Source organism: Pempheris klunzingeri, chromosome 13 (genome assembly GCF_042242105.1).
Source record: "Pempheris klunzingeri isolate RE-2024b chromosome 13, fPemKlu1.hap1, whole genome shotgun sequence".
Taxonomy (NCBI): Eukaryota; Metazoa; Chordata; class Actinopteri; order Acropomatiformes; family Pempheridae; genus Pempheris; species Pempheris klunzingeri.
Window position 1 is genome coordinate 24847764 of NC_092024.1, and position 23557 is coordinate 24871320.

General features: G+C 49.2%; 1 protein-coding gene across 1 annotated transcript in view; it reads right to left on the reverse strand.

The window, feature by feature from the left end:
* The window catches only part of sptbn5 (spectrin, beta, non-erythrocytic 5), a 44553-nt gene that overhangs the window by 2041 nt on the left and 18955 nt on the right, over nucleotides 1–23557 (reverse strand). Inside the window, exons 30-78 of the mRNA XM_070842971.1 lie at nucleotides 23329–23493; nucleotides 22675–22764; nucleotides 22457–22593; nucleotides 22188–22374; nucleotides 21959–22068; nucleotides 21770–21860; nucleotides 21353–21469; nucleotides 20679–20836; nucleotides 19753–19885; nucleotides 19065–19210; nucleotides 18366–18480; nucleotides 18185–18295; nucleotides 17903–18082; nucleotides 17613–17816; nucleotides 17127–17276; nucleotides 16953–17057; nucleotides 16129–16317; nucleotides 15891–16046; nucleotides 15395–15586; nucleotides 15200–15295; nucleotides 14891–15012; nucleotides 14699–14813; nucleotides 14484–14597; nucleotides 14207–14328; nucleotides 13492–13654; nucleotides 13221–13409; nucleotides 12973–13050; nucleotides 12706–12878; nucleotides 12508–12598; nucleotides 12160–12306; nucleotides 11925–12059; nucleotides 11393–11560; nucleotides 10674–10762; nucleotides 9785–9971; nucleotides 8885–8953; nucleotides 8297–8440; nucleotides 7998–8194; nucleotides 7252–7456; nucleotides 6525–6704; nucleotides 6296–6445; nucleotides 5694–5911; nucleotides 4693–4882; nucleotides 4428–4604; nucleotides 3583–3690; nucleotides 2726–3475; nucleotides 2567–2635; nucleotides 2351–2434; nucleotides 1614–1705; nucleotides 1151–1267 (exon numbers count right to left, since the gene is read on the reverse strand). Coding sequence (XP_070699072.1) covers nucleotides 1151–1267; nucleotides 1614–1705; nucleotides 2351–2434; nucleotides 2567–2635; nucleotides 2726–3475; nucleotides 3583–3690; nucleotides 4428–4604; nucleotides 4693–4882; nucleotides 5694–5911; nucleotides 6296–6445; nucleotides 6525–6704; nucleotides 7252–7456; nucleotides 7998–8194; nucleotides 8297–8440; nucleotides 8885–8953; nucleotides 9785–9971; nucleotides 10674–10762; nucleotides 11393–11560; nucleotides 11925–12059; nucleotides 12160–12306; nucleotides 12508–12598; nucleotides 12706–12878; nucleotides 12973–13050; nucleotides 13221–13409; nucleotides 13492–13654; nucleotides 14207–14328; nucleotides 14484–14597; nucleotides 14699–14813; nucleotides 14891–15012; nucleotides 15200–15295; nucleotides 15395–15586; nucleotides 15891–16046; nucleotides 16129–16317; nucleotides 16953–17057; nucleotides 17127–17276; nucleotides 17613–17816; nucleotides 17903–18082; nucleotides 18185–18295; nucleotides 18366–18480; nucleotides 19065–19210; nucleotides 19753–19885; nucleotides 20679–20836; nucleotides 21353–21469; nucleotides 21770–21860; nucleotides 21959–22068; nucleotides 22188–22374; nucleotides 22457–22593; nucleotides 22675–22764; nucleotides 23329–23493 — 7475 coding nt within the window. The remainder of the gene's footprint in view (nucleotides 1–1150; nucleotides 1268–1613; nucleotides 1706–2350; nucleotides 2435–2566; nucleotides 2636–2725; nucleotides 3476–3582; nucleotides 3691–4427; nucleotides 4605–4692; nucleotides 4883–5693; nucleotides 5912–6295; nucleotides 6446–6524; nucleotides 6705–7251; nucleotides 7457–7997; nucleotides 8195–8296; nucleotides 8441–8884; nucleotides 8954–9784; nucleotides 9972–10673; nucleotides 10763–11392; nucleotides 11561–11924; nucleotides 12060–12159; nucleotides 12307–12507; nucleotides 12599–12705; nucleotides 12879–12972; nucleotides 13051–13220; nucleotides 13410–13491; nucleotides 13655–14206; nucleotides 14329–14483; nucleotides 14598–14698; nucleotides 14814–14890; nucleotides 15013–15199; nucleotides 15296–15394; nucleotides 15587–15890; nucleotides 16047–16128; nucleotides 16318–16952; nucleotides 17058–17126; nucleotides 17277–17612; nucleotides 17817–17902; nucleotides 18083–18184; nucleotides 18296–18365; nucleotides 18481–19064; nucleotides 19211–19752; nucleotides 19886–20678; nucleotides 20837–21352; nucleotides 21470–21769; nucleotides 21861–21958; nucleotides 22069–22187; nucleotides 22375–22456; nucleotides 22594–22674; nucleotides 22765–23328; nucleotides 23494–23557) is intronic.

Consider the following 23557-nt stretch of genomic DNA (forward strand, 5'->3'; position numbering starts at 1 on the left):
GACTAAACCAGACATAATGCTCTGCAGCTGAATAGCCCCACAGCCGTGTCCTCAGCCGCCGTGGGTTTTTCCACTATTGTGCACCTGTAATATAATTCGTCTAGTCAAGGGATCTTATTAAAAAAGAAATCCTGCTGTCAGGGACTTTCATTTGTCTGGCCTCTCACCCACCTGAGAGCCGCCTGGTGCCCCCACAGCGCACAGTGTGAACAGGTAGATGTAAAAGTTGGAGGTGAATTACCGTCCGCTGTTTGAAGGAAACCCCTTCAGTCTGAAACTCCATCAAAAAGCCTCTGACTGACAGACGTCCTGCTCGACTCCAAACCAGAAACCAGCCGCTCAACACTGCTCGTTTCATTAGTTTGGACCGGGAGCAGCTCAGTCCAGACAGGAACACCCAAATACTAAACCATCAATAGTCTCTGAGCACCGACCAAAATCAATAAGAGCTTTGTTTGATGGGATCCTTCAGTCATCACTAATTTCCTAATATAATTTATTGTGTTGATTTTATACCATTTCTTAAAGCACTTTTTATGTTCTGACATGAAACATGAGCCCCTCCTCAGTGAGACATGAGTTTCTACATTCTCAGATATTTGCAAAAGCCTCTTTTATGTTCTTTTATAATGTGTTTTTAAACTTGGACCCTATTTAGGCCCCTGGACTGAAAGTGTTGGAACTGGTCCAGTAGATCCAGTAGCACACACACCAGACTACATTCACTAAAACAGGGATTTTAGAGCTGCTGCCTCCATCAGTCAGTGTGTTTGTGTTGTTGTGTGACTTATTGTATTTTACAGGTTAGTACTTTAACCAACCCTTTAAAACACCGAACCCACACCAGGTTCTGTGCTCTGTGAGGTAAAATTACTGCATTTGTCTGTAGTAAGTCTGTAAATTTCACTTTACTTCCTGCATATTTGCTGACTTTGCCTCAGTTTTCATCAGCTCAGCGGCTGACGAGGAGCAGAAACGCTGCTAAAATTTCATGCAACCAGAATCAAATCAATCAGAATGTGTGTGAAACCGGAAACAAGCGTGGACGCCCTGTAATAAGGCTCTGACAGCAGGTATTTTATGGGTGCTATTAGTAATTCACTGGTGTGTGTGTGTGTGTGTGTGTGTGTGTGTGTGTGTGTGTTCTTACCCGGAGTCGTCAGAGTCGCTGCTGGCACATTCAGAGGAGTTTTGGAGTTTCTTCACCCACAGGAGCTGCAGCTCTTTACTGGATGCTGCAAACAGATACTGACTGCTGTCCTCCAGTCTGACACACACACACACACACACACACACACACACACACACACACACACACACACACACACACACACACACACACACACACACACACACACACACACACACACACACACACAGTTTAAAGCAGAGTTAACTATAATCTGAACTGTTCCTTTAAAGTCTAAAAGAGGTTCCTCGTTATTAAGGATGAAAATATTTCTGATCCAGCTTCAGTTCTAATAACAACATTCAGTTTGCTCTGTGAAAACATCAAACATCCTAATTAACACCATTTAATTTAAATTATTCTTTATTTAGACTTTATTATAGACTTTATCTCTGATCTGAGGAGGTGAAGCCGGTGATCTCACATCACTCTGAACGTGTTCTCCTTCCTCCGGTAGTAAACGTTCTCCCGGCAGACGGCTCCAGCCGTGTTGATAGGAGGCCACCTAGAGGCCCTCTGTGGAAGCACAGCACAACACTACCATGTCAAGATTAACTCAGTAATAATGAAGATATTTAATAAAAGATACAGAAAATACATTATAAAAATAACATTATGACTACAACTGAATAAGTAGTAACAAATACAACATTAGAAAATACTAATAATAGTAAAAACAGGCAAATAAATAACTCATAAAAATAATAAAACACTGACTAATAAAAGAATATCATGTATAATAAAATAATTTAACAACTAATAAAACAAAATAATTGTACCTGCTAAAAAAATAAATGATAGAAAATACATATAATAAAAGATAAAAATAAATTATACCAATAATAATATGGCTCATAAAATAACACAATGAGTAAAATTACATAATGGTTAATAAAATAATATGACTAATAAGACAGTATAATGATTAAATAAATAATAAATAAAATAATGATTAAATAATTATAAAGAAATAAGTAATAATAAAATAATATCAATGCCTATAAATATGTAAGCAATGAAAAAATACAAATACATAATAAAATAAAATGATTCTACAGAATAAATAAATATGACTAATGAGACAGTATAATGATTGAATTAATAATATAATATAATATAATATAATATAATATAATATAAACCTGTGGATGATTGTCGTACCTGTGCAGCAGCTGCTGTGTCTTTAAACAGACTGAGCGTCTCCCCCTCCAGGACAGCAAACACCTCCTCCCAGCGCTCCAGACCCTGCCGGCCAATCACAGACAGACAAACACACCTGTAAGAGCGTCTGTCACCTGTGTCAGCTGACCGTGTCGTGAGCGTGTCTCCTCTCACAGGCTCTGTCTGGACTCACCTGTGGTGACGTCAGTTTCTCACCTTGTTTCCTCCTTGTTTCAGTTTGATCTCCAGCGTTCCCTCCATTCTGATTGGCCGCACTGGTGTCACCTGACCACAGGTGTGAGAGAGCGCCCGTCAATCAGCTGTCAATCATTATGAAGTCATGATGGTCAACTCGCCTGGGGTGGCAGGTCTTACCTCCGGGCTGGGGGGGCTGGGCTCTTCCTCAGGTACATCCTCTAACTTCCTGGGTGTGAGGTCAGCTGATCTCGTATCCTCCTCTGTGATTGGTGCAGCAGGAGAGTCAGGTGGTGTCACCTGTGTGGCAGCAGGCGGAGCAGGAGAATCAGGCAGGTCGTCGGGCTCGTCCCTCGATGAAGGCGTGGCAGAGGGCGAAGGCGGCGGTTCGGTGGGAGCAGTGAGCTCTCTGATTGGTGGAGGCGAGTCAGGTGGTGTGCTGAGCTTCTCCGGTTGGCTCGGGGGCTCCGAGCGGCGCCTGAGCTTCCGCTCTGCGGCCGGGATCCTGGGCTTCGGAGCCAGAGGAGGTTTGGATCTGGGACCACGGTCTTCCTCAGATGGAGACAAAATGGAGGATGGAGGGAGAGGTTTGGGAGAGGAGGGGGGAGATGATGGCGAGCCTTCTGGAGAGGAGGAGCCAGGTGACGCTCCGGGGGGAGGAGGGCTGGTTCCCCTGAAGTCCAGGCGTGGAGACGGGCTCGGCGGGGGACCAGCGGAGGTCGTGGTACTGGTTTTCCCGTCTGGCGCAGACGGTCTGATGTTCCTGTCCGTCCTGCCACCACTGACCCGCCGGTCGATGTCTCTGAAGGAAGACGTCCGCGGAGGCTTCGGGTCCGACGGTTTACGCCTCAGCGACGAAACTCTGGCCGGAGGTTTTCTGTCCTCAGGGTCCGGGCTCTCGTTTCCATGGAGACCCAGTCTCTTCTCCCTCTGAGGAGAAGAAGAAGAAGAAGAAGAAGAAGAAATAGAGTTCATCAGTCTTTGCTTCAGTCCACAAACCAAACTCCATTAATTTTTCGTGTAATTTACCTACTAACCTGTGTTTTCTTCTTCTGCAGTGTGATGAAGCGGTCGCTCTGGGCCTGGATCATGGCCTCCAGGTCCTCCTGCCTCTTCAGGAGCTCCATCACATCAGACACAGAGTCCTGCAGGAGCCAAAACACCAGACGACACGTTCATGCACTGATGTGTTCTAGATCGATCACATTGTTGAGGATAATCATGATCTAAGTTTTGGAACTAAAATGTGGGTTTTTTGGAAGGAGGCATTTTTTAAGCGATATTTTTTACATTTTGTAAAGTTATCTCCAGTAAACGTGAGCCGGATCAGCGGTTAGCTGCTCCTCTTTGCAGTGGATCCGTGGATGAAGAGACAACTGTCACTGAATTATTGTGATACTGAAGAAAAACCCCAAAACATGAAGATTTGCAGGCAGGTTCTGCAGTTATAACGGGAGTCTTTTCTCTGTGAGTTCTAAGAGGGTTGAAGGACGTTTATTCAGTCAGACTGAACCTAGAAATGTGTTTCATGTCTGTGAGTGCAGCTGCAGTCTACAGAAACAGGACATAAAGAAGCTGGAAGCGCCTGCAGAGGGAGAAACACTGACCAGCGGCTCAGTGCTCTGCTGCTGACTCACTGAATATCAACCACTCTAGGTGCTTTTTAACATGTTTTTGAGTCGAAGGGGAACTATGGACCTGATTTAGTCTTTTTTTTCTGCATCATAAATTATTAGAGTTTCAACAAGTTGCTTTTGGAGACCCAGTTTAATGTCTCTGAACCTCGTTGGTCAAGACTTTAGTTTTCTCTCTGCTGATCTCACTGCTGTGTCCTCAGCACAGAGCCTCAGTTTTTCTGCCCCCCCCGGTGGGGTGGACCTACCCCGTACTCGTCGGCCGTCAGCGTGTGTTCGTAGGAGCTCAGCCAGCGCTCCGCCTGCTCCAGCTCCCTCTGCAGAACCCAGATCTCCAGATCCTCCTCATACAGGAGCCTGGTCTCCTCCCACAGCTTCTCCACCCGAACCTCCAGCTCCTCCAGCTCACAGAGGCGCTCCTCCACCTGTGGGGGGGGGTCAGTAAGAAGATATGAGCAGATGATCCTCTATGGGTGCCTCCACGTTTCCCTCCCACCGAGGACCCTGACTCACCTCCTGGGACATGAAGTTTCCGTCCTCCACCAGGCGCCGTCCCTCCTCCTTCACGGCCTGTGATTTGCTGAGCTGCCTGTCCATCTGAGCGCGGTGCTCCTCGTGCTTCCTGATGAGCTGCTCCGGGTCGCTTCCCTCCACGCCCGGCGCCTCCCCCCGGACCAGAGACAGCATCTCCCTGAGCCAGGCCCTGGGACACCACACAGACATCCAGCCTCATCAGCACAGACTGCTCAAATACTACGACCCCGCCCAGTCGGGCTAATACACACTGACTGAGTGACTGACAGGAAAGTTAAACACTGTTAATCAAATGTCAGCAGATGATAGAGTTGTTTCAGTTTCAGCACTAAAGTACTGCAGAGAACTCCACTGTTTCTAACCCATGGTCCTCTGTGTCCTCATCCTGGTGTCTGAGTGACTGGTAGGTAGTAAAAGTGTTGGAACTGGTCCAGTAGATCACCTCAGCCAGCAGCCACCAAACGGGCTGCAATGGCTGCAACGTGATCCTTTGGGACAACTGCACCTGATCACAGTAGGTCCACTAAAAGAGCTTGTTTGATCCACTGACAGGCTCAGAGTGTTATTCTAAGTGTGTGACAGCATCATGGAAAGGATCCCTACAGAGAGAGACCTGGAAGATCCTTTTGGTTTAACCACAAACAGCACACACACCAGACTACATTCACTAAAACAGGGATTTTAGAGAACAGTGCACGGTAGTTTCTTGGCTACTGCTGCTTTGATTGGTTAGCTACACATATATTGTGTTGGATCCAAACTGACCCTTTAAAACACCAAAGTCTCACAATAACACAAAAAAACTAACCAATCAAGGCAGCAGCAGAGCAGCTCCTGTGTCCTGTTCTCTAAAACCCCTGTTTTAGTGAATGTAGTCTGGTGTGTGTGCTGTTTGTGGTTAAACCAAAAGGATCTTCCAGGCTGTCACACTAACAGTCATCTGTTTGTTTTGTCAGGCCTGAGGTGTGAGGAGGACCTACATGAGTTCGGTCCAGTGGGACAGGTATTTCTGCACGTCCTCAGCCTGGCCCAGTCTGGTGTGGCGTTGGGAGGCCTTGTCCTGGATGCTGGTCCAGCAGGCCTCCAGCTCCTCCAGCCTCTGAGTCACAGCAGCTCTGGCCTGAGGCTGCCGTCTGCTCAGAGCCCGGCCCTCCTCTCGGCTCCTGGTCACCTCCTCGGAGATCAGAACCAGGTCCCTCTGATGGAGGCAAGGAGGTAAACACACCTGAGCTGCACAGCTTCACATCAACTCTTCAAACCCTCAGTGTGTTTTTAGGAATGAAGGAGTCACATTTCTCTGTTTTCACCAGTTTTACTAAAAACTGTGTCTTTGTGGCCGTGTTTGTCTCGTTATGGTTATTGTGAGTTGTTGTTGTGGTTGTTTTGTGTCTGGTATCAGTATTTTATTACTAATATTAGTTAGTATTAGTCTGGTTAAACTGTCAGACACTCCTCCAGCAATCTTTCATCAGATTCTTGAAAATGCTGAAAATCAAAGTTTAAACTCTCTTTTGACTTCAGTGTGACGGAGAGTTTCCCACGTGTCCTCTCCTCCCTCCTGGTCCTGCAGGTCGTTTCCTACCTCCAGCGCCTCGTGTTGTCTCAGCAGAGTCTGGACGGAGGTCAGGTCCTGGTCCTCCGAGTCCAGCACGGCCTCCTTCTCGGCCATCCAGCCCTTCAGCTCGGCCACGTCGTGATTAAACTGGTGGACCTCTCTCGCCGCCTGCAGACTCTGGAGGACACGGGACAGACGCTGAGCACCTCCTTCCTCCGACACGCTGAAGCACCACACACCTTTCGCTCTGCCGTACCTGTTCTCTGGTTCTGATGCTGCTGTTCAGGTCGTCCCACAGCCTGCTGAGGGCGTCGTCCCTCCTCCGGGCCGGGCCGTCCCCCCGCAGCCCCCTGCAGAGCTGCTGCACCGACGTCAGCCGGCTCCGACCCAGACCGGACGCCTCCGACACCAGAACCTCCAGCTTCTTCTGAAGGACCTGCAGCAGGACGGAGGTCAGTACAAATACCAAAACCTTTCTTCCAGGAAATCAGGGTTTGAATCCCATGTGAGCTGTAAGAAGTGATCCGTTTACCTGGAGACTGAGGGAACTTCACTTATTACCAGGTTTCAGAGGCAGGTTGGTTTAGGCACCAAAACTAATAGTTCAGCCTCCTGTTAGCGTAGCGTTAGCTAAAGGCTCACGGCTGCAGGAACATTAGATTCATGCTGACTGGGACGATTGAAGCTGCTGACTTCCGGTGATGAGCGGCTATGATGAACGCTGCTAATAATTCAGCCGTTTGCTAACTGTAGCCATGTTGTAGTTCATGTTTATGTAGCTAATGCTAGGAAACAGAGTCTGAGCCACAGTTATCATCCTCACATGTCGACACTAGCAAAGAAAACTGGACGGTGAACTGCAGCTACACACATTAGCAGATTTAGGAGCACAAACAGGATCGTGGAGGCTGAGAGAAGCCGTCTTTATGTCACTGGACACTGAAAGTCTTCACGTTCTTCCATCTTCGTCCAATGTGACTCACCTCTACGTCCTCCAGATCCTGTCCGCAGTCCTTGGACTCTGCCACAGTCTTCTTGGAGGTCAGCCATGTTTGTAGTTCTTTGGCTTCCCTCTCAAACACGTAGAGGCGGAGCTGGTCCTCCAGAGCAGCGCGACGAGCAGCCGAGAGTCGGAGGAGAGTCTCAAAGTGTTCGAGGAGAGCTGGGAGAGAGTCGCCGACCAGGTGGCTGAGACACACAGGAAGACTTTACTTTTCAAAATAAAAGACTTCAATTTTGATTAAGATCAAGAGTAAAACACACCTGGTGTTATTCTAAGTGTGTGACAGCATCATGGAAAGGATCCCTACAGAGAGAGACCTGGAAGATCCTTTTGGTTTAACCACAAACAGCACACACACCAGACTACATTCACTAAAACAGGGATTTTAGAGAACAGGACACAGGAGTTCATTCCACTACTGCTACATCAATCAGTGAACTAACACCTTAGTTTTGATCTGAAATAACTCTTTAAAACACCAAATTCACACAATAATACAAACAAACTAACTGATGGCGGCAGCAGTAAACCAGGAACTCCTGTGCTCTGTGAAGTAAAATTACTATTTTTGTCAGTGGAGTCTGGTGTCTTCAGAGAGTGATATAACGGTTGAATATGAAGGTTTAAATTAGTCAACAAATCCTGAGTGAGCGTATCCAGTCCTCATGTCAGACCTCCTGAGTTCACCTGTGTTCATACAGGTGACCACGCTGTGTGTCCGTTTACCTGTTGGGGTGTCCGAGGTGCTGCAGCGAGGCTCCGCTCTCCTGCAGTCTGTCCGCCGTCCTCCTCTGGTTCTCCAGCTCCACGTCCACAGAGTCCAGCCTCCTCAGCAGAGCCTCCGTCGCCTCCTCGCTCCTCCCACAGTCCCGAGACTCCAAACCTGCCTGCTGCTCCTCCAACCACAGCCCGAGCTCAGACACCTTGACACACACACACACACACACACACACACGTTAATCAACGGAAAAGGTTTACACATTAATAGTAAAGGTTCAGTATTTACTCCCGGCTCTGTCAGTCACCTCACTGAGGAAGGAGTGGATGCTGAGCGCCTCCTGCAGGAGTTTCCCCTTCCGCTCCGCCTCCATCATCACTTCCTCGTGGAGACTCTTCAGCTCCTCCAGACGCTCGCGGATGTCATGAGACGCGAAGTGACGACCTCGGACCTGCAGGGAGCAAAATCATGCCTCCTTCATGTGGTTTCATCAGAGAGTGTTGGCCCTTCAGACCGCACCTCTTCAAAGCCACCAAACTCCTTTGACAGAAACGGTCATTTTAGCTCACAGTGAACAGGAGTTGTTAGTCTACTGCTGCCTTAATCGACTGGCTGCACAAATATTGTTTTTGATCTGAATCAAGTCTTTAAAACACCAAAGTCACATAATAACACAAACACAGTAACTGATGGAGGCAGCAGCAGAGCAGCAGCTCCTGTGTTCTGTGGGCTAAAATTAGTATTTTTGTCAATGGAGTCTGGTGCCTTTGAAGTCATTTCAAACCCAAACTATGAAAAACTAGGGCTTGGATTAAGTCTGAAAATCCAATTAACACAAACAGATTCAGCCAATGGACGAAGTACTCAGATTATTTACTACAGTAAAAGTACTCACCAGACTGTGCCCCGCCTCCTGGACTGCCTGGACCAATGGGGCGCGGCCTGAGACCTCCTGCATCACAGCCTGAAACAAACACACGTCTTAATGTGTGAACACGGTTTCAGGACAAGAGAACAAACACAACAAACACAGAGCGGGAACAACCGAGCACATTTACAGGAAGTCCTTCAAAACAGACGCAATAACTGATGAACGTGTGAACGCCATGAACACTGGAACTAGAACCAGGTCAGACACGTGTTTTATAGGTCATATATTTATTCTATACGTTATCAATTATTGTACCGTCATTCATTATGGTGTTTGAACCAACCTGTGAGGCTGATTATTATTATCATTATTATTATTAAGAACAGAGTTTTATTCTGAGTCAAATGTAAAAGTTCACTGACTTTCTATGACTAAAAAGGTGAATTCCCATTAAAGTGACCTATAAAAGTAGCATGACAAGCATGAAGAATCACTTTAAACCCACTTTAGATCTTCACTCTTCAGCATTTCTGTCTCCTCGTCCCTCTAATTATCATTTAGTCACCAGGAGCTCCTGAATTTGACTCTTTCCTGCCTGTTTGCCGACTTTGACTCGACAGCCAGAGGATCGCTGACGCTAAGACGGGAACTAAAACATGAGCAGATGTAAAAGCCTGAAACAACCTACAGAAGAAAATTAACATCAGAATATCAGTTTAGTGAATAAACACACTCTTTTTAAATAAGGAGCACATTAAACTTTTTTTCCAGGACTTTCCCCAGCAGTTTATTTCCCTGTCTGGAATACCCTTGTGTTCATTCCATGACTTTCCAGAGGTTCCAGGACTCATGGACACCCTGTAAGCATTGAACACAGGTTGTTAGATAATGAAATAAAGGCTCTATGAGGACCCGGTGTCGTACCTGGTGTTTGTGGAGCAGCTGCTGGGTGGCGCTGAGGGAGCCCCCCCAGTCTTTAGCAGTGATGGAGGGCAGTCTGTCGTTCAGCCAGGCCGCCTCCTCCTCCAGGTCTCTGTAGAACTGGAACAGAACCTGCCAGGCCTCCAGGGTCTCCCTCCGACTCTGCAGGGGCTCTGCAAGACTGTTGTACCTGACAGAGTGGAAAACACACAACTGTTATTCATACCTGGAAGCTGTTATATCAGTCTTCAAAGGCACCAGACTCCATTGAAAAAAACACTAATTTAACCTGTCAGGACACTGAAGTTGCTGGTCCAATGCTGCCTCAATTGGTTAGTGTGTTTGTGTTATTACCCCACTAAAAGAGCTTGTTTGATCCACTGACAGGCTCAGAGTGTTATTCTAAGTGTGTGACAGCATCATGGAAAGGATCCCTACAGAGAGAGACCTGGAAGATCCTTTTGGTTTAACCACAAACAGCACACACACCAGACTACATTCACTAAAACAGGGATTTTAGAGAACAGGACACAGGAGCTGCTGCTCTGCTGCTGCCTCCATCAGTCAGTGTGTTTGTTTGTGTTACTGTATGACTGACAGTAAAATCACTGTTTTCATCTATGGAGTCTGGTAGCATTTATGACAGCGATATAAATGCTTCAAAAAGGATCTACAGGTCATTTCAAACCCAAAATATAATCCCATCAGGTTGGAAACTGTTTAACCAGATTATCTAAACCACAGAAATATAATCTGAGCACACAAACACATGACGTCAGGTTTATATATAAAGTCCAAGTTAAGACTTTACCGTTCTCTGCTTTCTAAACTGTTCTCTAGGATAAACAACATGAGAGCCAGAGGTTGATCTTTCAGAAAGCAGGTATCAGACCTGTTGATGGTGTGTGCCACTCTGCTCTGGATCTCCTCAGCCAGGAAGTTTCCCTGAGAGTGGAAGCTCTTCGCCGTTTCCACCAGACCCTGTCAAATTAGAAAATAGGAATATATATATATCTACGCTGTGCTACAGAGTGCTATACTGCACTGGTTCCTCTAATGAGAGCACAGAAACAAACAAACATGATGCACATTTGCATCACTTTAACGTCATAAATCCAACAACATGTTCATGCTCTTGTGTCCTGGATGTCTCATTATCAGTGTCATCATGTTTCAGCAGCCTGTAGTAACACACATGAGATGGAGGTATCTACATGTGAAGAACCGCTGTGCAGGTCACTGGATCTCACAGCACAAACCTGCAAATGGTCCAAAATAAAAGCCTTGTTAGGACACGAGGGGATTCTGTCCACAAAGCTTTTAATTTGAAATGCAGGAAGTGTTGTGTTTGTATTAACAGTGTTTTATAGTGAAGAGAACTGATAACTTCAATGTGTCTACCCATGATCCTCTCTGTCCACATCCTGGTGTCTGAGTGACTGGTAGGTAGTAAAAGTGTTGGAACTGGTCCAGTAGATCACCTCAGCCAGCAGACACCAAACGGGCTGCAATGGCTGCAACGTGATCCTTTGGGACAACTGCACCTGATCACAGTAGGTCCACTGACAGAGCTTGTTTGATCCACTGACAGCAGGTGGACAGGTCGGTTACCTGGATTCGGTCTCGGTGTCCGTCCACCTCCTCCTCCAGGCCCTGCAGAGCCTTCAGCAGCCTGTTCACAGACGGCAGGTCGCTCCCACAGTCCTCGTTGGTCAGCTCTCTCTCCACCGACGCCACACACTCCTCCACGTCATCCAGGGAGCGCTGGAACTGCAGCGCCTGAACACACACACACACATTTCAAAATAAAGGCTTAGTACATAGTAAATATTTACTTAGTATCACAAACACATGACTTATTATTTTGAAAAAAGGACTTAGTGACTCAAAATAATGATTTAGTATCAAAAGATTATTCATCTGAAAGTCAGGACTTAAAATCAAAAGATCTTTTTCCATCAGTGACGTAAACTGATTTCTATAACTTAACATAACGTGACCTTAGAGGACCGTGTGTGTGTGTGTGTGTGTGTGTGTGTGTGTGTGTGTGTGTGTGTGTGTGTGTGTGTGTGTGTGTGTGTGTCTGTGTGTGTGTCTCTGTGTCTGTGTGTGTGTGTGTGTGTGTGTGTGTGTGTGTGTGTACCTGGTAGGCCTCCTGCAGTCTGGTCTTCTTCTCCTTACAGTTGTGGATCACAGCGTCCCAGCCGTCCGTTAGCTCTCTGAGTCGAGGTCGAACCTTCACCTCGGCGGCTGAGTGACACAGCAGCGTCTCCGCTTCCTGCACAGACGAGACGAGACGGCAGCGCTCGCTCTTATTCACCTGGCGGACAGGTGTGTGTGTGTGTGTGTGTGTGGCGCTCCTCAGTAAACCCCCCCACCTTGGTGAGTGCGTCCACTCTGCAGCGGTTCGCCAGGATCTCGGCCTCGAAGCTCTGATGTTTCAACAGTTTGGCCTGAAGGTTGGTTGGTTCCCTCCAGCTGTCATCCAGCGCCACAGCGTTACGCTCGTTCAGCCACACACACACCTGGAGAACACACACAGGTGAGGTCCAGGGTGGTAGACAGCAGGAGGGTCCACTAGGGTCCAGTACAGTCCAGTTCAGTCCTGGTAGAATCTAGCCATGTACTAGAGAAGTGGATGTGGCCGAGTCTGTCTGGTTTAGTCCGGTCTGGTCTGGTCCGGTCTGGTCTGGTCTGGTTCAGTCTGGTCTAGTCTAGTCCAGTACCTGGTAGCTACTGAACAGGAACTGCTGCAGCTGCAGGGATTGATCCAGAGCTTTGTGACGAGATCTGATCTGCTGCTGCAGCTGACTCCGCCTACAGACAGGTGAGACAGACAGACAGGTGGTCAGACAGGTGGTCAGACAGGTGGTCAGACAGGTGGTCAGACAGGCAGACAGGTACAGCTGTAGGTGGGGGATCACCTGGTGGCGAGCGCTCTGCTCTTGGCTCTGATGCTGTCACAGTCGTAGTGCTTCTGCTGGATCATCCTCTGGCCCAGCGTCTCCACCTGGTCCAGCTGCTCCACCTGAGCCTCCACAGCCTCCTCAAACTGGGCCTGCTTCCTCTGCAGGGCCTCCACCTCCACCACCGACCTCTGCACCCACACCGGGAGGGGGGGGGGGGGTCACATGGATTAAATCTGCACTGATCATCTACATAAAGGATCTTTTTGGACAGGTGGGTCTTACCCCCAGGTCCTGGTTGGACAGGAAGGCCTCCTTGTTGCTGAGCCAGCTCTCACACTGCTCTACTGAGGCCAGGAACACCTGTAGCACGGAGAGAGTCAGTCACCTGTACCATCCACAAACAGCTGCTGTATCGCTGCTGTCGGAGCAGAACACGCTAACATGCTAACATGCTAACAGCAGCTCCTGTGGCGGGGGGCGGGGCTTAATATCTGAATGTATTTTAGGTAAACTGGAGCTCAGGTGATCACCTGCAGGCTCCAGGCCTGCTCCAGGGTCGTGCTGCGGTTCAGCCAGGCTCGGTCCAGTCCGGATTTGGCTTCCTCCAGCTGGGTCAGGGCCTTCTGGATCTCCGCCTTCGAACCGTGACCCGCCCGGATCAGGCCGAGACCGAAGTCCCGGACGGAGTCGACGCGCTCGCCGCGGGCCTCTATCTCCGTCTGGAAGCACACGAACAGCACAAGTCAGTTACATCTGATTGGAGGGGCTCCGCCGCTCAGAGGTGGGACTCTGGACGGTCACCTTCCAGTCCTGATGCTCCACGATGAGCCGCTCGGCCTCGGCTCTGGTCTTGGGGAGGTCTTTCTCTGCCATCTCGCCGCTCTGCTTCACGCTCCACTCCAGCAGGAGGCGCTGGTTGGCTTTGAACAGCTGCAGCTGGTGGGCCTCCTGCAGGTTCTCCCCCCTGAACAGACAACCCTCAGTTTAACCAGCTGATCATCAGCTGATCACAAGCGTCCTCTGATTGGTCGGTATCAGTCTATAAAGAAGCGTCCTCTGATTGGTCGGTATCAGTCCGTAAAGAAGCGTCCTCTGATTGGTCGGTATCAGTCTGTGTAAAGAAGCGTCCTCTGATTGGTCGGTATCAGTCTGTATAAAGAAGCGTCCTCTGATTGGTCGGTATCAGTCTATAAAGAAGAGTCCTCTGATTGGTCGGTATCAGTCTGTAAAGAAGTGTCCTCTGATTGGTCGGTATCAGTCTGTATAAAGAAGCGTCCTCTGATTGGTCGGTATCAGTCTATAAAGAAGCGTCCTCTGATTGGTCGGTATCAGTCTATAAAGAAGCGTCCTCTGATTGGTCGGTATCAGTCTGTATAAAGAAGCGTCCTCTGATTGGTCGGTATCAGTCTGTAAAGAAGCGTCCTCTGATTGGTCGGTATCAGTCTGTATAAAGAAGCGTCCTCTGATTGGTCGGTATCAGTCTGTATAAAGAAGCGTCCTCTGATTGGTCCCTCACCTGTGTTTCACCTCCCTGTCCAGAGTCCTCAGAGCTCTCTGAGCCTCCTTCTGTTTGTTCTTCAGCTTGTCGCTCATCACTGACGGAGCCTTCAGGTGGTCTGACGCCTCCTTCTCCAGGTCCTGAGCATTCAAGCAGCAATAGACCAGTAAAATTCTGTAAAATTCCTGTTTTTGTCAATGGAGTCTGGTTGTTTAGCGTCTGTGCCGGGACTCTACTGTTGCTGCTACACTGACTACAGAGGAGGAGCTCAGCCCTCTTAAGGTGTCCAGCTCACCTTTGACCTCTCCCTGATGACCCCGGCCTCTCTCTCCGTTTCCTCGTGACGTCTGATCAGGTTCTCGACGCTGTCCACGTCAAATCCACAGTCCTGACCCTGCAGCAGCAGCATCTGCAGAGACAGAGGGCGGACCACCGTGACGACGTCAGCCTGGACGTGAGGCTCAGCAGGTGAGCTGACCTGTAGCCTTTCGCTCCCATCAGCTGACTGACCTTCTCGTTGGCTCTGTCTCTGAGCTCCTCCAGCTCCCTGATGAGGGCGTGGACCACCAACGCCCCCTCCAGCTTCTTCTTGTAAGAGTTCAGATCTCCGTGAAACTTTCCCCACCTGGACGGACGACATGTTTAGCGCAGGCCTGAGAGGACGGCCCACAGAGGTGAGCGGAGGACACCTGTGAGCGTTACCTGTCGTTCAGCTGCTGCCTCCTCTGTCTGACGGTCGCCAGCTCGTCTGCGCTCTGTCTCTTCTCCAGTCTGGCCGCCAGTCTGTTGATGGCGGTGATGTGGGCGTCGTCCACCGTCACGTCCTGAAAAACACACCCTGGCTGTATTCATACTGAGCGCCCTGCAGACCGAACGTCACCTGAAACAAGCTCCAAGCTGAACTTCCTGCTTTGTTTATTTCTTACAAGCCAACATTCACACCCTCAAAGAAAGAGCTCACGTCCGTCTTACTTGAGGGGATCAAACATGTGACATGTGACACTTCCTCACCCCGTCTCCGCTTCCCCTGAACTCGCCCAGTTTCTTCAGCAGCTGAACTCCGTGTTCATAATCCTTCCCGACATCTCCGACATTAATCATCACCTCCTGAAACACAGACAGGTCAGTTGATACACTGCACACACACTGATCACACACTGAACACACACACACACACACACACTGCTAACACCCCCCCACCCCCACCTTGTGTCTGATCCAGGCCTCCACTGCCTCGACCTTCTGCAGGAACTCCAGGAAGTGGCGGTTATCCTCCAGAGCTTTCCCCCGGGTGGCCATGGCCTTCTTCAGCTCCTCCCAGTGGAGCTTCAGGGCGGCCGCACTCCTCCTCACCTGCTGGGCTCTCGGGTGGTGGAGGGAGACCAGCTCCTCTCCGGCCTGGAGGCACAGAGCAGAGAGATGAACCTGCTCATCATCTAATTCTGTGCTGTCAAGTCTCATCTTCTCTAATTTCATTGGTCCATCTCGTCGGGTCTGGTCGGGTCTTCTGGTCTGGTCTGGTCTGGTCGGGTCTGGTCGGGTCTTCTGGTCTGGTCTGGTCTGGTCTCTTCTGGTCCTGTCTGGTCTCTTCTGGTCTCTTCTGGTCTGGTCTGGTCTGGTCTGGTCTCTTCTGGTCCTGTCTGGTCTCTTCTGGTCTGGTCCTGTCTGGTCTGGTCTCTTCTGGTCCGGTCCGGTCTCTTACCAGCAGCACGGCGCTGATGATCTCGCTGTGAGCCAGGATCTCGGCCTCGAACACCTGATGTTTCTGGAGAAGCTTCATCTTGGCCTGCAGGTTGCTCAGGTCGGCTTTTCCGTCCTCCGCCATCTTCTGCATCCGCTCAGACACCCACTCCTCAGCCTGACGGACAGACGGACACGTTACCTGCACATTAAAAACACATGTATGAGGATGAGGGGTCTCTGATCGGTTCGCCCGTTACCTCGGCAACGTCTCGGTTGAAGATGCACAGCGTCCTGGAGAGCTCCAGCTCCTCCCTGCGTTTGACGGACAGCTCCTTGATCCTATCACGTCGCTGGAGGAGGGCCTTGAGTCTGGTTTGGACTCGCCCGCTCTTCTCTCTGCTCAGCTGCCGCTTCAGCCGCTCGGCCAGCTCCTTCAGGGACGACAGCTGGACCCGAAAAGAGGGAGGGGGGGGGGCGTTCAGATCAACACTACCTGACCCCCAGGTAAACGGCCACGACGGGGGCCAAGAGCAGGGCTCATCAACATAGAACTTTTGGTTACCAGATCCCAAAAAACAGTAAAAAGATCCTTTTGGTTTAACCACAAACAGCCGTTCTATCGCTCTCTGCACACACACCAGACTACATTCACTAAAACAGAGATTTTAGAGAACAGGACACAGGAGCTGCTGGTCTGCTGCTGTCAGAAGGAAGGAAGGATCTGATTGTTATTCTAAGTGTGTGACAGCATCATGGAAAGGATCCCTACAGAGAGAGACCTGGAAGATCCTTTTGGTTTAACCACAAACAGCACACACACCAGACTACATTCACTAAAACACTGATTTTGTTTGTGTCGAAGCAGCAGCAGACCAGTAACTACTGTGTTCTGTGAGGTAAAAAGACTGTTTTTGTCAATGGAGTCTGGTGGCTTTGAACCACGTCAGAACAGATGTAACACCTTGAGTTCACTTTAACGGAGAGTTGGTTAAATTAAGAAAACAGTGACATTAGAGGTGACCGTTAGTTGCAGCCCGACATGGCGGTACAGGGACGGAGGTGAAGCAGAAGCAGAGCAGACCTTGTCCTCCTGTGAGCTCAGCAGCTTCTCGAAGGCTTCATGGCGTTTGATCAAACCCTCCGTCTCATCGACGCTGTTTCCCAGAGTGCTGTTCTGCAGCAGGATCTGTGGAGATTTCAGCCCGTCAGACACCGAACGCTCCGGCTGGAGAACTAACGCAGAGGACGGCCGTACCTCCTGTGAGCTGGACGTTTTGTCGGCGCTGTTGACGTCTCTGTAGAACACCTGCTCCAGGTGGACCGTCTCTAACCAGCTCCGTTTCTCCGTCCACTGCTCCTCCAGTTTGTCCCGCTCCTCCTGCAGAGCCTGCAGCCGCTCAGACACCTGGAGGAACCAGGAGGCATCGCAGATGAAAGTCACACTTAAACTGATGGAGAAAACTTCCCTCTGAGCGCTGTCAGACTGGCTTAGACAGCCTGATGTGCAATGCATTATGGGTAAAATAAGACACTTCACAGAAGAGAAAAAATGGCGACACTAACAGATTTTCTATCATTCATTACTCAGCTGTTTAGTTAAAGTCACACAGCTCTGATGAAGTAATGAGTGAGTTTCTCTGGGCTGGATGGAGGAGCTGATTGGCCACAGTTCTCGCCTGTGATTGGCTGCTTGGGAAAGTTTGTTTGTGTCTCAGCCGCCACGCCGCGCTTTAACGCTCACCTCCTTCCTGTTGGTGGTGTCCAGCGTGTGCAGCTCCTCCCCCATGTCCACGGCCTGCTGGTACGTCTCCTGCCTGGCCTCCATCTCGGCCCACAGCTGCTGGTGCTGGGCCAGCTGGAGGTCGGCGGTCGCCACGTCTCTGATGCTCTCCTCGGCCGCCATCGCGCCCCTCAGCTGGCTGCACCACAGGAAGTAATCCTGCGCCTGGAGAGCACAGAGACACACGGTGAGATCTGCGAGGCATGATGGGAGCGTTACTGATGTCTAATCGTCTGTGCACCCGGCGTCACCGTGTTGAGGAACAGGTATCTCTGGCACGCCAGTTTCAGCTCCTCCTCCCTCTGCTCCGCGTGGAGGCGGAGCTCCTCCCACCGCTCCATCACTTCCTCCTGCACTTCCTGTAGGCGGAGCTTCAGCTGAGGTGTGCAGAGGTCCGCGATGGAGTCGACGGCGTCCAGCAGCTCCTGCAGCTGCAACACACAAACAACCCGATGAAAACTGACCGCCACTACAGGCCCCGCCCCCGTTATAATCTCTCTGCTGATTGGTCGATCACCTCTCCTCTTCTGTACCTGTGTCTCCATGGCGACCAGCTCGTGCAGCAGAGCCTCATGTTTCCTCAGCTGTGACATCACTCCTCGCAGGTCCTTCGCCACGTCGTCTGGGATGCTCTTCTGTCGCTCCTACAGAGAGACGGTGACTTCAACACGTATGTTTCTATGTATGTTATGTATGTTTGGATGGATCCTGTACCTGGATCAGTGTCAGTGCGTCGCTCAGGTCTTGGTAAAAGCGGTGACACTCCTCGGCTCGCTGCAGCTGATCCTGGCGCTCTCTGGCCACGCCCTTCAGGTCGTCCCAGCATGCACTGCAGGCAAACAGCGTCAGAGACAACACGAAGAAAAATAAAGAAAAAAGAAGACAAGAAGGAAGACGATTCAAAGGTGGGAGATAAAAGTCCAGCATGAAGCCCAATAATAAGATGATCAGCTAAAGGCGAGACACGACACGACACAACAACATGTCTGTATAAAATGTATAAACTCCACATTGAGGTGTTTATTTTAATCCCTGTTATAGAGGATATTATCCCTAAAAACATGGTGGAAACTGTTTTGCTGTTGGGAATATTTGCTGATTTCTAAAAACAGATTTCCTCTGATATGTGGACACAATGAAACCTGCTTTATCCAGAGCTCAGATCTCTGTTTGGGTAATGTATGTAAATTAGCACATATTTAGTGAGTCAATACATCATTTGCATACTTAAACATACAGTTTTAGAATACTTGTAATGCTAAAAAAACAACTGTCTTAAAGTGAGTAATCAGCTGGGGAAGTTTCATGGTGAAATCTGTAAAAACTTTTAAATTATTGGGGTGTAAAATGTTACCTAAGCTTTTGATGAGTGAAGAACATTTTGAAATTCTCGCTGTGTTTCTGCGTGTTCACCTGAGCTGCTGCAGGGCGTCTCGGACTGAAGACCTCTGAGGATGTTTGCTGCGGATCAGTCGAGCCGCCAGGTCGCTGCAGCTCTGCAGGCGCTCCTCTCCGACCTCCAGCTGCTTCAGGAAACCTTCAAACTTCCCCCGAAGCAACTGAAATGTTCACCCAGAAACGCTTTTTACTTTTCAGTGACGTTTACCTACTTAATCTAGTAGATCAGCCGTCCACTAAAAGAGCTTGTTTGATCCACTGACAGGCTCAGAGTGTTATTCTAAGTGTGTGACAGCATTATAGAAAGGATCCCTACAGAGAGAGACCTGGAAGATCCTTTTGGTTTAACCACAAACAGCACACACACCAGACTACATTCACTAAAACAGGGATTTTAGAGAACAGGACACAGGAGCTGCTGCTCTGCTGCTGCCTTCTTCTTTGTGCCATTGTGTGTTGGATGTAAATTAACCCTTTCAAACACCAAAGTCACACAATAACACAAACAAACTAACCAGTCGAGGCAGCAGCAGAGCAGCAGCTCCTGTGGTTTGTGAGGTAAAATTCCAATTTTAATCAATGGAGTCTGGTGTGTTTGAAGAGAGCGATATAACAGCTGTCATATTGTACATCTATACATCTACACATAACGATATCTCTGTAATAAGGCTCCAAGCACAGCGGCCTGTGAATGAGACGTCACCTGAACATGTTGGTAGTCGTTGCCGAGGTCCTGAGACTCTGCCGTCTGTCTCTGCTGGTTCATCCAGTCCTCCAGCTCTGACGACTCTCGTCTGAACTCGTGGAGACGGAGGAGTTCCTTTAACCTCTGACCCCTGACAGAGGACACATGGACAGTTGGACTCAAACAGGACAACAGCAACAGGTTAACTCTCTTTTTTTCCTTTTCTCTCACAGCTCTCAGGAAAACCTAAACTCTAAATAAGTGGGGAGAGAAAAAATACAACAAGTACAACAAGTCAAATCACATCTGTTCTGGTCTCCAGCAGACATGAAACATCCATAAATCTGCTTAGAAACCACAGAAACAGGACTTGCCTTTTGAAATAACCCAGTCATATCTGTCTGTACATGCATGGCTGCAAACTGGAGCTGCTAATATCAAACACAGCACACTTTCCATGCAACATTATACTTCCTGTTTACACCATTCAAAGCCTAATGAGAAGAGAACTGTAGACTTGATTTATCAGCTCAGTGAACAGTTTCTGCTCTCAGTCTCTAGTTTACAGTCTTCTTCAGCACAGCAGGACGTCCATGTAGTCAGTGATGGTCCATTTAGAGGAAGATACACCAGGAAGAGGGGGGGGGCTACAAATTGATGCCACGGCGACCTGTCAATCAGGACAAAGGCGTAGTAGAGTGCATCTGTGGCTCTGTGGACATTTAAATAGTCGTGAACGTGTTTTCGTCTTTGAATCGGTTGGACTCAAAGACACCGAGGAGTCAGCTGGTGAGTACAGCCAAAATTAGCATCCCCACTAATATCACAACCAACAAGAATTATGGTTGCACCTTGCTAACTAACCTAACTAGCTAGCTCCACCCACTTGTCCCATACGGTCACTTCTGGCTCCAAACACCAACATGGTGAAGGAGGGGGCTCACCTGAGAGCCGCCTGGTGCTGCAGCTGCTGGTTCAGACTGCTGAGGCGACTGTAGGGCCTGCTGAGCTCCTCCAGGCTCCAGCTGTGAACCGCCTGCTCCACCTGGTCTCCCAACTCCTCCACCTCCACCTCCAGCACCTCCAGCTGGCCCTCCAACACCTACAGCGAGGGAATCATCAGGCCTCAGGTCACATGTTTTCAAAGATAGGATCTACATTTGGGGCTTTAAAGCTGCAGTAGGAAGAGAAGTTCACCATGAAGCTGCTGCCTTCATGTTCCTGGAACATCTGGATGTGCCACATGTTGTGGACACAGATTCACCAGGCTGCAGGTAAGTCTAGTTCGTGTTTATGTAGCTACAGTAGCTAACGTTAGAGCCTGAATCACAGTTTATCATCTCAAAGGGTTTCACAGGTCGACACATTCAAAGAAAACAGGACGGTGAACTGCAGCTGTGAAGTAAAACGACCCACAAACTGAATCAGTTCAAGCTGCTAACTTCATTTTCCTACTTGTAAGAGAACTGTGCCTCCCTCAGCTTTAATCTTTGCAAAAGATGCAAAAAGTGGACAAAGATACCTGTTAGTATCTGCAGAGTTCACTTTGAGAAGGAGTTCCACAGGGAACCGTCTGAGGTCCCCTACAGTTTCAGGCTTCTCAGAGTGTGTGCTGTACCTGGTGTTTGGTGATGAGACTCTGCGTAGCCAGCTGGTCTTTGCCGTAGTCGTCTGTGTTCATCAGGCCAAGTGTCTCAGTCAGCCTGGACTCGAGCTCTGAGCAGTCCAACAGCAGCTGGAGAGAAAATTCACTGTTTCACCACAAAATGCTTCCGAAACAGACTGTTTTTCAAATGTACACTCTCAGGGGGCAAACACAGCCATTCTGGCTTTCCAAAGCAAGTAAAGGAGGAGGAGTCTAATGTCAAATTCAGACGACAGGACTCATACAGGACTACACGCTCTCAATCGTTGGCCCCAGCGGCCATTTTGTCTACCGACAACCTTCGCCTGTCAGGTCGGGCTGAAGTCATGTTGTTTGAACCCGACATTAGACTTCCCTTCATGGTGCCATGTATTTAAAACCGTCTCTCACCTGTTCTCTGGTGATGGCTTTGTTCAGGTGACCAGCTCTCTTGGTGCACGCCTCCTCTAACTCCTCCCACTCTGCAATCAGGTGCTTACACCTGCAAAAAATCAAGGATCAAAATCAAGGAAAACAGGACATTCTTCCATGCCACCGATGAAAAAATGTACAGTCGCCCCTGAAGAGAGACAACGCCACCTCTGGATCAATTCTTCGCCATCTGATTTGCTGGATCTGGCCAGGCTCCGCCCCTTCTCCAGGACCTGGTTCAGGTGTTTTCGGTGGGCGGTCACTTCTGCCTGCAGCTCCTGGGAAAACACATGTTGTTTTAGCTGTTGTTTTGCTTTAGCAGGGCTGGAATAGAAGATAAAGCTGTGAGATCACTGAGCTCAGAGGTGTCAGCCCTGAACTGTAGTCCAGCTGGCACCTTGTGTTTCTGCATCAGGCTGATGGCTCCGGCCAGAGACTTGTCGTATCCCGTTGATCCAGAGGCAGGAACGTGTTCAGAGATCCAGCTGAGCTCCAGGTCCACGTCGTGATAAAAGCCAAACAGCAGCACAGACGCCTCCAGCTGAGCCCGGCGGCGGCCCAGAGGCTTCTGGAGGGATTTGAACCTGCAGCACAAAGCAAATCAACATCACCCACTTCACGTCCCACTGCAGCCAAGACAATACGATCTTCATCGTCTTTCCTCACAGAGAGAGATAGGTGTCGGTCTCCTGGAGGATCCTCTGTGAGTCAAAGTGATTGGAGGCGAGGTGTTTGGCCCTGCTGACGATGGCGTTGATCTTCTCCGCCAGCTCCTTGGCCTCCTGCTCCAGCTGCTGGTGCTCCTTCACACAGAGACACACCAGTTCACATCCCTCTATGTAACAAGCCCAGGCTGGACCGCCATGAGCCGAGCGCGGCCTCACCTTCAGAAGCTGTCGGCTGGAGCGGAGGTCGTGACCTTTGGTGGCGTTGTTCAGCATCCACTGGATGGCCTCGATCTTCAGCTTGGCGTCCTGAGGGAGGAACATAAAATACAGCTGATATTTTCACCTCTTGCTGTCAGACGGCTCGTTCTGATGGGGAACTGGAGCTATGCTCTCTTCAAAGCCACCAGACTCCATTGACAAAATAGTAATTTAATGTTGTAGAAAACAGGAGTTTCTGGTCTACTGTTGCCTCGATCGGTTAGTTTGTTTGTGTTAGTATGTGACTTTGGGGTTTTAAAGGGTTAATTCAGATCCAAACTAACGCGTTAAAACACCAAAGTCAAAGCAACTTGTCTGGAAACTCCTGAAGTAAAACTGTGACTGTGAATAGAGTCTGGTGGCTTTGAGAAGAGTCATATACAGGAACAGGTTAATGTCAGCTGTAGTGTCCACTAGAACTGATGCTGCCCATAAAGCCAAACTCGAGGCTTCAAAACAACAACCAGGGTGGATGTGACTGGTAATGGTAACACACATGTAGCATAACTTAACGTACTCATTTCAACCTAAACCACCATCTTTTCCTAAACCAGTGTTAATAAGCTTTAGTTGCTATTATCCAGTCAGTTGGTCCCTTGGTTAGTTCCTGACCTGCAGCAGCTCCATCAGCTGCTCCTGCTGTCCCGCCTGTCTCAGTTTGTCTCCTCTGTCGGCCATCTTGTCCTGGAGTCTCCTCCAGCGGCTGCTGAGCTGAGTCGACTTCCTCCTGATGCTCTGACTGCTGTCGTGTTCTTCATCCAGCATCTCCTGCCCCGCCTGAACACCCACACACACACACACACACACACACACACACACACACACACACACACACACACAC